Source organism: Helobdella robusta (assembly GCF_000326865.2).
Source record: "Helobdella robusta unplaced genomic scaffold HELROscaffold_61, whole genome shotgun sequence".
NCBI classification, from domain to species: Eukaryota; Metazoa; Annelida; class Clitellata; order Rhynchobdellida; family Glossiphoniidae; genus Helobdella; species Helobdella robusta.
The window spans coordinates 770633-783275 of NW_008705338.1; the positions used below are offsets into that span (position 1 = coordinate 770633).

The following is a 12643-nucleotide window of genomic DNA, read 5'->3' on the forward strand; positions in this document are numbered from 1 at the left end:
GCTATGGTGAGATGATGTGTGGGGTTAAAGTGAAGGATAGGAGGAGTAGTACAGAGCTGATGTCAATGATGGGACTGAATGAGGACATTGTGACATTGATAAGGAGATCGAAATTGCGGTGGTATGGACATGTGTTGAGAAGGGATGAAAGGGTCGGGATTAGGCGAGCGTTGGAGTTCGAGATTGAAGGAGTGGTAGGAAGGGGTCGTCCGCGATTGGGATGGAGAGAGCAGGTGGAGAAGGACAGGGTGAAAGCGGGGTTGCGTGATACTGAGGCAAGTGACAGATGTGGATGGCGTCGAGGGGTATTTCGGTTTCATCATAGGTAGCCAAACGGCAACCCCCGATCTCGGGGAAAATGTCGTCTAAACGTGTGTTGTTGATGGCAAAGAAAACAACGTCCTACCTCGGGGTAACTGGGTCTCTGGACGCTAAACGAAGATTGATTGATTATAATTAATTATTATTAATTATATTATTATATTATTATGTTATTATTACTATTAATTATATTATTATTGAAGTTTTTCATCGCCTGCTCTCTCGTACAGATATTCACCAAAAGAAGACCAGCTTCAAGGAAGATAGTTCAAGGTGGAATGAGTGAACTCTCAAAGAAGCAAGTCCACCAAGTCGTCAGCAGTAGCAGATATGATAGGGACAATCATGATGACGTCAGCATGGATAACCATGGAGATGATGATGAGGATGGTGATGGAGGTGAGGTGATGAAATATGATGAGGTGATAAGTTTCTTGAAGAGGAATGGCTACAACGATGCGTTGCTTCTCTACCTGGAAGAGCTGGTGTCTGCCAGGAACATCAAAGTAAGTGATGGAGATGATGACGTTGTTTTTGTCGTTGTTGTTGTTTTTTGTTGTTGTTATTGTTGTTGATGAGGATGAAGATGATAACAAAACTTGAGATACATTATATATAAATGCCAGCAAATACCGAAACAAAAGCTACTTATACCCGCCATATTTGATAAATTAAGTCTAACTGAACAGCTGAAACTGTGCTTAATTAAAACATTGGCGTCTGCATTTCTCTATTAAATATATTTCATTAGAACAAAAATTACCAATTGAAATGTTTTATTAGGTATCTAGTCTGTTGTTCACGCCATGATTATAAAATTTTACATTGTTATTTTATCTGGCCAGCTTGACTAAACATGAGTAACTGAATATTTACTTTCCATAGAAGGAAAGTCTCAACACACAGCTGGTTTTGTTCTATCTAGATATTGTCATAAAAGAACGACAACAGCAACTACAACAACAATTGCCCCAACAAAATCAGCAACAACAACAACACAACATTACTCAGTTGAACGATGTTTCTCCGATAAGGTATGTTGGCTCTTCAGTCGTAATTATCGTTACAAAGAATGTATTAGTTACTATGTAAAGAAGCAGAAGAAAACTGCATACAGTTACTCACAAACACACCACTCCCCACACAAACACGTAATACACACGTTCTTAATAATTAATAATAAAATAATTGAATTACGTATATGATATGGTAACATATGTATATCTTGATTATGCTTACGTGGTAACATAAATATATATATATATATATATATATGTGTGTGTGTGTGTGTGTGTGTGTGTGTGTGTGTGTGTGTGTGTGTGTGTGTGTGTGTATTTATACAATATATATGTGCAAACATGTATGGATGGCCGTACAAACACATACAGATTTACACACCATACGTTCATACACACACACGCACACACATAAAAAACACACACACACACGTCCATATACATTCACACAAACAAACACACACACACAGAAGAAAACTTCGAGACCTACTGCAGACTTCGACGACATTCAACATTCCTCAGACCTTGGCCAGGGTTAAAGAGGCAGAGCTCCACCATGAAGAGGCTATCTTGTATGGAAAGGTTGCTTCATCATTCCCTCTCTCCAACTTTTTATTAATTACTGAGGCTCATGACCATTTTCCGGATGGATGGATGAGTGGATGGATGGATGGATGGTGGATGGATGGATAGATGGATAGATGGATGGTGGATGGATGGTGGATGGATGGATGGATGGTGGATGGATGAATGGTGGATGGATGGATGGATGGATAAATGGATTTATATATAGGTAGATAATTTAAAAATTCAATTTAAATTTCAAAAAATCTTTTATTCATTGGTTTTATTCATTAATTTGATATATATGTGTATTTATTTATTTCAAAACACACACCAGAAGCCAATTATGGGCTTTTGTGGTCCTAAAAATCACAAAAATAAAACAATTCCAAAAGATAGTCGGATAAATACACAAAAACAGAAAAAACCTCAAATCTATACATAAAGTCATCGTCAATGAACCAAAAGCTAAGTGAAATAATTAGCCAGCAACAGTTCAATAGCTAGCCCCTTTCTTTAGCACTCCCACCAAACTGACACCCGGCGTCGAATCAGATGGTAGCCATTTCCAAAACTTCACACCAAAGTTTAATACAAAATTAGAATGCAAGACAGTAAGGGAATGAGATAGGAAGGATGCACTTTGGGTATGACGCAACACCAGGACAGCAGTCGAAGATGACGTCACTAAAAAAGGATGGGACTGTGGATGCATAATTTGAAAGAATTAACTTGTAGAAACATTATAAAACTCATGATACATGCAACTGGATAACAAGCCGGACTGTGAAAAAGAAAGCGAAATGTTGTCAAATATTTTTAAATTATAATAAATTCTAATAAAAATCCTGACAACCAGTATTGGCATATGACATTTAATCTGACGACCCGAAATAGTATAGATATATCTGATAGTATATCTATTATTTTTAGTATTTGATTGGATTTCTTTCTATCGTCATCAATGTCTTTTTTCAGAATAACCTTTTACCCATGTAACTTATTTGTTTCAAAATTAAAACACAAACTGCCAGCGTCGAATAAGTAAAATAAATAAGTAAATACGTTTAATTTTTATATAAATGTATTTTTATTTATTGCATATTTATATACACGCACGCGCGTACATCGTCCACCCACATCCATATCGTGTAGATGGAGCAACATAGCAAGGCACTGGACATCCTGACGAGAAGGCTCAACGACTACGAAGCGGCTGAGATGTACTGTGTGGCCAACTCCGAGAACAAGTCACCCGGCTTCAAATGCAACCTCTTCCACGCTCTTCTCGATATCTTCCTTCAAGATAAGGATATGTGAGTTGTGATAATGATGATGATGGTGATGATGAAGAAGAAGAAGAAGATGAGAAAGAAGATGAGGATGATGATGATGGTTATGATGATGAAGAAGATGAAGATGAGAATGATGATAATGGTAATTGCGATTATGACGGTTATTTAAATTATTTCACCAATGTTTATGAGGTTTATATCATTGATTGAGAGGTCACGTAATTAAGAGTTTTCATGTTCTGTACTACGATGAAATATTTTCTCATGACTGACTGATGCAAATAAGTCGTGATGATGATGACGGTGAGTCGAGTTGAAACCACGCAGTTCAGAAAACGAGAGGATGACGAGGGTTGTTGATCTGCTGAATGGTCATCGCGGGGCATTCGATATCGTCAAGGTCAGTTGCTGGTCTTTTCTTGGTTTTTGTCCTTCTATAGTTATTTGTACCATGTTTTGTTTATTTTTGTTTTCTCTTAGAGCTTTTGAAAGTTGATGCCAAATTAGTCGAATGTCAATTTTTTATTTCCTTGCTTCCATCTTATTTGTTTGCACATTTTTTTTCTTTGTAATTCAACTGACGTTAACCGTTCAACACTGCACGCACGTTCGACAAGCAGCTCAACTGCATAGTCATTCAGATGTTGACATACACACAGACGGACATACACTCATACACATGTTCATACAGAGAAACGCACACAGACACGCACACACACACGCACGCAACGCCTAGGTTATGGATGCCCTCCCGAAACACTGGCCCTTTCAAAAATTCAGCGACTTCTTCATTCCAGCCATTGCCAAGACCAAATCCGACTGCAACCAGTCCCTCGTCGTCATGAACCTGGCCAAAGGTGAGAACATGCTCGTCCGCAAGCAGAGGATCCAACTCTGCCGAAAGTTCGTCCTAATGAGCGACGATACGTAAGTTAATGTTATCTGTCGTTTTACACTTTTCAACAGCTGCCAGGGCTGGTCTGACCTCTTAAAGGATTGCGAAAACACTCTGATACCTTTGATTGATTATTTTCCCATCATATTAATCCCATGCTTCATATGACGTTGCAGTGAGCTGAGATGGACATTAGCAATTTTTTAGATTAAGAATTTTTTGATTTTTTAGATTAGATTTAGAGTTTTTAGATTTTAGATTAGATTGTTTAACTGTTCCTTATTAACATAAACACAGAAAGAGATTACATTTCTTTTGTCTACTGTTTGACCCAAACATACTAATCGATGATATTCTTGCTTAATTGCTTATGACATAATCGAAGATATTCTTTATAAAATAAGTTATATAGACATAAACACCCGAAAAATAGGTTATGTGCGGTGTGCAACAAACCCTTCAAAGAGCCCATATTCGTCTGCCATCCAACAGACAACACCATCACCCACAAGTACTGCCAGTATAACTTGTCACCATTATCTTCGTCATCACCACTACCACAGCCATCATCATCTTATCGCCGGTGACTGGACTGAGATCATTAAATGCGTTTTTTTCATTGTTGTTGTTGTTGTTGTTGTTGTTGTCGTTGTTGTCGTCGTTGTTGTCGTTGTTGTTGTTGACACTTGTTGATGTTGTTGTTGTTGACACATCTGAGAATTGTTAGAAAGGATTGTTAAAAAAAAGTTATGGTAGTTACTGCCACACCTAGTTGTATTTATTGTTCCCAGCTTCATCGTTGTGTTAATTTCATTAATATATGTCCCTTAGTATCACACATGCATGCACGCATGTATGCATGAATAGATAAATGAATGGATGAATGAATGGATGGATGCATAGACCTACAATGTCTGATGGTGTGCATGAACATATACGGTTAACAATGCATAATCATTTTCATCATCATCTATCTTTATGATTGCCAAATTATGAAATTATTGTTTATATCGTTGTTGGTTTTTAGAACACTCAATTTGAATTATGATATTTATTTCAGTTGCACAAATCCAGGAGACCATACACACGCGTACACACACATACATGCACGCACACACACACACACACACACACACACACACAAAGATACAAACACATAAATCACACACACATACACACAAAGATACAAACACGTAAATCACACACACACACACACACAAAGATACAAACACATAAATCACACACATACACAAAGATACAAACACATGAATACAAACATACACGTAGATATAAAATACTTCAGGCGACTTTTTACCGCAACAGCGTTTGTTTTTATCGTACTGTTTTATATCGAAAACTTGTTTACATTTTTCAGTTTTATTTCACTTTGTATTGCGCGTAATGCAAGCACTGCAAATCATGTGTAGTTGAAGTCTACATCATCACCTTCGTCATCATCATCCTCATCATCTTTGTTTTCATCATCATCGTCATCATCATTTTCGTCATCATCATCATCTTTGTTATCATCTTCATCATCTTTGTTATCATTTTCGTCATCATCTTCGTCGTCATCATCATCATCTTCTTCATCATCATCATTTTCGTCATCATCATCATCTTCGTCATCATCATCATCATCTTTGTTATCATCATCATCTTCATCTTCGTCATCATCATCATCTTCGTCATCATCATCATCATCATCTTTGTTATTATCTTCATCACCATCATTTTTGTCGTCATCATCATCTTCGTCATCACCATTTTCGTCAATTTCACCTCGATCGTCTTTGTCGTCATCATCACCTCTATTCACCACAAGCACACATTTATTTATTCATTCATTCATTCATTAAGTTATTTATTTATTATAAATTTTATTTATTCTTTTGTTTATTTATTAAAGTATATTATATAATCGGGTGTTTAGTAATTCAGTAATTAGGTTATGTTTCACTGCATTGAAGATTGTTCTTTACTAAATATTACAAATGAAGACTCAATTTCATTAACTAGTTTATTCCTTCATTTATTACTTCATTCACTTATTCTGTTGTTAATTAATAAATTAATCAATCAATTAACGCAATAATTTATTGATTAATTAGTTATGTAACTCATTAATTAATTAATTGACTCAATCAACTAAGTATTTTTATTAAATAAAAGGTGCATTGCTTTGCAATACACCAACAGAAAATGAGTTGTCATGATGTTATCAAATCATTATTGTACCACGTTTAAACCCATTATTTCTGGTAAAACGCTGGAAAAACGCAGGCCAAACCACTTAGAATCTGTTGTCTTGCAGCTTTGTAAATTTACGGAGAGAAAATTGAATAAATACAAAAATACCCGCATAAATTGTGAACGGCAGTTTGTGGAAAAAATAAACAAAAAATTTCTTTTTATAAATGGTAAATCATGAATCGTTTAAATTAACTGTCGGTTGTTTAAGTCTAAATTGCGACGAGAAATTTTGTTAAATATAAGCGCTAGAAAATCAAGGTGCACTTTAATCGATTTCACCTGTATTGTTTTGTTTATTTAATTAGAATGTATGAAATCTCGAATAAATATAATCATAATTTAAATTAATATAATGAAAGATTAATAATATTTATAAATATAATATAAATTTGTTACATTGATTGTATATCTCAATTTAAAGTTTTATAACAAATTGTTCTAGGTAGTTACTTTTCTATTAGTACCAGTAGAAGTGTACTATAATTATAATAATTATTATAATTATAACATAAATAATTAAATATAATATTAATACTGTACTGTATAACACCATGCTATAACCATTACATTACAGTGCAATACAAAAAAAGTATTAAATTAAATTTAAAAATATACAAACTAACTACAATATAAAAACACAAGTAATTATTTCATTTTAATTTTTATTTAAGATTAAATTTTAAAATTAAACATTTTTTAAAATTCAGATTAAACATTTATAATTAATATTTTTTACTTTTTGTGACCTAATTAATTAATTAATTAATTAATTAATATACTTGGCATAGCATTCTTAATATAATTCAAGATATTTGAAGTGTCGTATTGAGTAACAGTTATTGAGTTATAATATAAAACCAGCATAAACTTTATAGTTTATACTAAGCTTGCATTCATGAACCCACTCAAAATATACGTATGACTATGTGAAATGATATTACATTGATTGGTTGTATTAATTTGTTTTATCGCAGAGGAGATGACAAAAATGCCTTCAGATAATCAAATGTCTGGAGCAGGTTCGTTTCAAATAATTATTTTGTTGTTTTGTTGCTATTAAGTTAGTCGCTGTGTTGTTGTTGTTGTTGTTGAGTTGTTAGTATGTAATTTGTTTTGTTATTGCTGTTGTACTGTTGTTGTGTAATAAGTTAAATTGGTTGTTGTGTTATATTAAACATAGATGTAATAGGTTTGATAGTTCATGTTTCGAACATCTAACTAAAGTTTTGGTAAAATGCTTATTTGCCAGCTGATTGGATGTTTTAAAAAATTAGGAATGCAGTGTAGTGATAGTGAAACTAATTTTAAAATGTAAAATGACAACCGATAACTACAGTTAATCATTCACTTTGTGACAAAACTCATGACAACAATTCACCCAACAACGACAAAACTAACTCAACAGACCACCACACATCAACAACAACAACAACAAACCACCACACATCAACCACAACAACAAACCAGCACACACCAACAACAAACCACCACACACATCAACGCCAGATGCGTTCGAGTTGGTGTGCGACAACTTGAACTCACCCAACTTCGAATCATCCGTTGGTGCCAATGAGGATGACGTCACCTTCCTTTCCGACCTACTCAACAACATTGTCGTCTACGGGCTCGTTCAGGTAAAAAAAGCTCAAGCACACACATGCGCACAGACACATCCAAACACCAACATACAAATAGCAACATACAAACACCAACATAGGCTCACGAAGTTTTGGAAGAAGATCCCGGCCAGCCAGTGAGTTGCGACAACATCGAACTGCTGCGGGGCATCAATGACGACCTCGCTGTTTTGGCCCTCAAAAACCAGCATGCCAAGGAACTCTACACCATCATCAGAGGCCCTTATTTCAAGGTTGGGGGTCAGAGTCCTAACAACGTTTGTGCTGTGTTTGTCAAGGTGTTGTTGAGAAGGTTGAGGGTGTAGTTGGTTGTCGTGTGTTTATTTATGTAGGTATGCGTGTGTGAGTGTGTGTGTTTGTGTGTGTGTGTTTGAATGTACGTATGTATGTGTGTATGTATGTGTATTTATGTTTGCATGTGTTTTTGTATGTTTGTATGTGTATTTGCATGTTTGTATGTATAAAAGTATGTACGGATGTTTGTTTACATACAAACAGTCGGTGATAGAGACGCACGATGATGTTGCCTCGAAGAACTTCGAAGCCCTCCCCGACATGTTCCCCATCGCCAGCACCCAGCCACAAATCTTCCCCATCCACACGACGGACGCAATTAGGATGGTTGGGATCAGGAAGAATCCGGATGAGTCATTGGTGGGTGCTGTCTGTGTCTGTTTATTTATCTATCTGACTGATTGATTGTCTGTCTGTCTGTTTGTTTGTTTGTCATATTGTTGTTTTTCTGTTGCTCTCATCATCATTGTCGTCGTCGTCACCACCAGGGGATCACGGTCAGGAGCGAGGAGAATGGACTGGTAGTTGCCAGGATATTGGCCGGCAACATGATCGACAAACAGGGTTGGTCGTTGCGGCTGTTCTGGTTTGGTAGTTGGTTACGTTGTTGCAGTTGTTGTTGCTGTTGAGTCGTGTTATTGTTTCTTGTTTTAACTTAGTATATATTTCAATTCACTTCATTTAATTTCTGCTGTCGTTCGTTGCCTTATTATTTTTTATTGTTATTTTTCCTTTACGTTGTCGTTTCATTGCGCGATGACGTCATCTCATTCCAATCCGACGCAGGTCTGCTGCACGTTGGTGACGTCATCAAGGAGATAAACGGCCAGGAGGTGAACAGTCCGGAGCAGATGAACGACCTGCTGAAGAAGTCCAACGGCAACATCACCATGAAGATCCTGCCCACCATGGAAGATCTCTCTCTCTCCACATTGGTTGTCTATTACATTCTATAGCGCCAAATCTTCAACTAAATATTAACAACCAGCCAACCATCCAATCAATCACTCAATCAATCAGTTAACCAACCAATCAATCGACCAATCACTCAATCAGTCACCAATCAATCAGTCAACCAACCAACCAATCAGATCTTTTTAAAAGCCCACTTCGACTACGATCCGCACCGAGACAACTTGATCCCATCAAGGGAGGCAGGGCTAAGTTTCAAAGATGGAGACATCCTGCAAGTCATCAATAAAGATGATCCGAGCTGGTGGCAGGTCAGTGGGCGGAGTCTACGCTCATGAATATTAATTAGTTTATTTTATGATTTTTCATTGGCTTCCGTCTTTAAATATTGATTATCTTACCTCATTTGTTATTGTTATCGATTAGCTTATTTTAATTATACATTAACAAACTCATTTTATGAATGTTAATTACTTACTTCATATTCAATAATAGCTTACTCTAACAAATATCTCATTAGCATATACTTTTATCAACAATACTAAACTTAACTCCATGTAAATCTGTTAACCTGTAACTGTTTCCAAATTAAAATTATGAATGAATTCTTTTTCATGAATATATTTATTTGGAAACATTTTTCATACTTTCCTAATTGTTTAAAAAAAATTATTCAGGCGAAAAAGGTGGGAGACGATTCATCTGGACTCATTCCCTCGCAACAACTCGAGGAAAAAAGGAAGGCATTCGTCAGGCCCGAGTTCGACTACACGCACAACTCGCGTTTGTGATACATTCATGATGCTGCATTTTGTGTTTACGATCCATTAACTTTTGCTTCATTCACTTTCCAGCCATACGATCATAGCACGGTGTTATAATTATTGATGTAACTGTTGATGAAATTACTGATGTAATGTTATGACGTAATTGCGATGTAATTATGTATAAAGATTAATGTAATTGCTAATGTAAAGATTAATGTAATTGTTAATGTAAACATTGATTTAATTATTAATGTTAACATCGCATTAACTCATCGCATCAGTGCTGTGCGGAATTATAACGAAGAAGAAGAAAAAGATGATGTACCATTCTAAGCAGAGCACCGGTTTGTTTACATCATCATCATCACCACCACCACCATCATCATCATCATTATTCATCATCATCATCACACGATATACAAAATTTTATGACATCATAACACGATCACAACAACACATCATCTCCCAAGACAATCATAACATCTCATTACATTTATTGGTTAACTGATATTTGGCTTACGTCTCTTTATTGTTGGTTTGTTTGTTTTTCTTTTTTCTCACGTGAATAAACTTGTAGAAAAAAACAACAACACAGAATTTGACAAAAGCGAGTTAGCAATTTACGAGGAGGTTGCCCGCATGCCCCCTTTCCAACGAAAGACCCTCGTTCTGATTGGGGCGCAGGGCGTGGGTAGGCGAACATTCAAACAACGACTCATCAAGGCCGATCCTACTAGATTCGCTTCCGTCCTTCCACGTGTGTTTCTCATGGTTTTCTTGTTTTGATATTTCTCTTGTTTTGTTGTTTCTCCTGTTTTGATGTTTTACTCTGTTTTGTATTCTGTTATCCTGTGTTTATTGTCTTATTTATGGTATATATTTAGTTACATTATTTCAAGTTCGGCATGAATCTTCTTCTCCCATCTATTCTTAGTCTCCCCCGCCATGATTCATCGCCATCCACATCCTCTCCATCATCACCACCATCCTCCCTCCAATGAAACACCCCATCCCCGCAGACACAAATAGTCCTCTGGAACCTGGAGAAGAAAATGGCGAGTCGTATTGGCACGTGACGACTGATGAGATGATCCAGGACATCGCGGCCAACAAGTTCCTCGAGTACGGCGAGTACGAAGGGTACTTTTACGGTATCAAACTGGACACCGTGAGGCAGTGCGTGCGATCCGGCATGATGTGCATCCTTGATATTAGTCCTCAGGTTCTTTTTTTTATTGCTCCGTTGTTATGTTGGTTATGGCGAGGTTTGTTCCGGATAGTATTGAAGATCACTGAAAGTAATTTGTTTGTGATGACGTGTTAAAAAGTGTGATGAATCTTAAATGCATTCATTACGAATGATTAATTTCGTACATTTTTGTACTACATCTGTATAAATTAAACTTTTGTACTATCATCCATCATTCGACCGAACAAAATGGAAAATATTATAACATAATGGCATTTGTTTACCACACCAGGCCTTGAAAGTAATAAAAGTTGCGGAATTCATGCCTTACGTTGTCTTCCTAGCTGCCCCAGGAGTTGAGATCCAGAGGAATATGTACGAGTGGGCGCGTATGCAGAGGAAGATTGACAAGTACAAATCCGTAAGTTGACCGCTGGTTCTGTTTGATATGCTCTTTCATTATCTGTGCGTACTGCCGCTTGCAGTTTTGTCTGTTGAGTTTGTCGCATTGCATATGGCGTGCATCTTAGTAAATCGTTCAAAATTTCATTTCGTATGTGAAGGTATAAACTTCTTATCAAACAAATATTTTGATAACGTTCCTCTCAGGAACGTGATTTCCGTTCGACACACGAGGAGAGTGCGAAAATTGAGCGGCAGTACAAGCACTACTTCGACCTGACCATCGTCAACGACAACTTCGACGAGACCTACAATCGACTGAGGAGGGCCATAGAGTTGTTGAGCACGGAGGCCCAGTGGGTCCCCATCACCTGGGTCTACTGATCCCTTACGCCCTCCTCCTCCTCAATCCCTTCTCTTCCATGCCACCATTAATTGAATTGTTTGTTTAATAGTTATAATGTTAACATTCATCCTGAAACCTTTACTGCCGAGATTAATTCATTCCAACTGCCTTCATTCATTCTTAATTTAGATTTCGTGTCACTAGTTTATAATGTATCATTGTAACATAATAAACATCATTCACGTATAAATTCTATTTTTTTTTTTATCAATAGTTAGTAAGAAATAATCATTGACGTATAAATTAAAAAAATAAATTTCATTGAATGCTTTAATTAATTGCATTAATTAAATACTTGGCGTGCCGAAAATTTTACAATTTTCAAAACCCATTCATCATAATTCTCGTCCAACCTTACAACCAATGATGTGAAATTATTTATATTCATTGAATTGTTGTTCATTTTTTACTAATTAGTGTTACAACGTGTCAATCGTTAGCAATTTCATTACTCTCATGAATTTATTTAAGAAATTCAACCGTTGTTTATAGGATTCGTAGATTCAGGCTGGATTTTGAGTTTGTTCTTAATAAAGTGCTGGCACTTTTCGGTCAGTTACTCGCTTGGAAACTTTTTCGCTTAACTGCGCAGCGAATTATACTGAAGATTACTTTCTCGAATATTATGAATGCCAATGTAAAAGTCGCCACGAAGTTAAGTTCTTTCTGGGATTAAAAAGTTCACTCTCTTG

General features: G+C 36.3%; 2 protein-coding genes across 2 annotated transcripts in view; both read left to right on the forward strand.

Moving 5' to 3' along the window:
- The window catches only part of HELRODRAFT_180432 (hypothetical protein), a gene marked incomplete at both ends in the record, with an annotated part of 12371 nt that extends 7693 nt beyond the window's left edge, over nt 1-4678 (forward strand). Inside the window, 9 exons of the mRNA XM_009029730.1 lie at nt 566-827; nt 1210-1355; nt 1808-1919; nt 2239-2299; nt 2457-2515; nt 3057-3217; nt 3524-3596; nt 3933-4123; nt 4525-4678. Coding sequence (XP_009027978.1) covers nt 566-827; nt 1210-1355; nt 1808-1919; nt 2239-2299; nt 2457-2515; nt 3057-3217; nt 3524-3596; nt 3933-4123; nt 4525-4678 — 1219 coding nt within the window. The remainder of the gene's footprint in view (nt 1-565; nt 828-1209; nt 1356-1807; nt 1920-2238; nt 2300-2456; nt 2516-3056; nt 3218-3523; nt 3597-3932; nt 4124-4524) is intronic.
- A 1946-nt stretch (nt 4679-6624) lies between these two features.
- On the forward strand, nt 6625-12426 carry HELRODRAFT_186050 (hypothetical protein). Its single transcript, XM_009029731.1, is given in 15 exon segments — nt 6625-6985; nt 7319-7363; nt 7851-7978; nt 8062-8214; nt 8480-8635; nt 8764-8839; nt 9062-9210; nt 9367-9498; nt 9865-9970; nt 10236-10298; nt 10550-10711; nt 10974-11176; nt 11436-11564; nt 11753-12379; nt 12399-12426. 13 exon segments carry the CDS (start codon nt 7324-7326, stop codon nt 11927-11929), a joined length of 1674 nt encoding a protein of 557 aa, XP_009027979.1. The 5' UTR covers nt 6625-6985; nt 7319-7323; the 3' UTR covers nt 11930-12379; nt 12399-12426.
- Nucleotides 12427-12643: the final 217 nt, after the last annotated feature.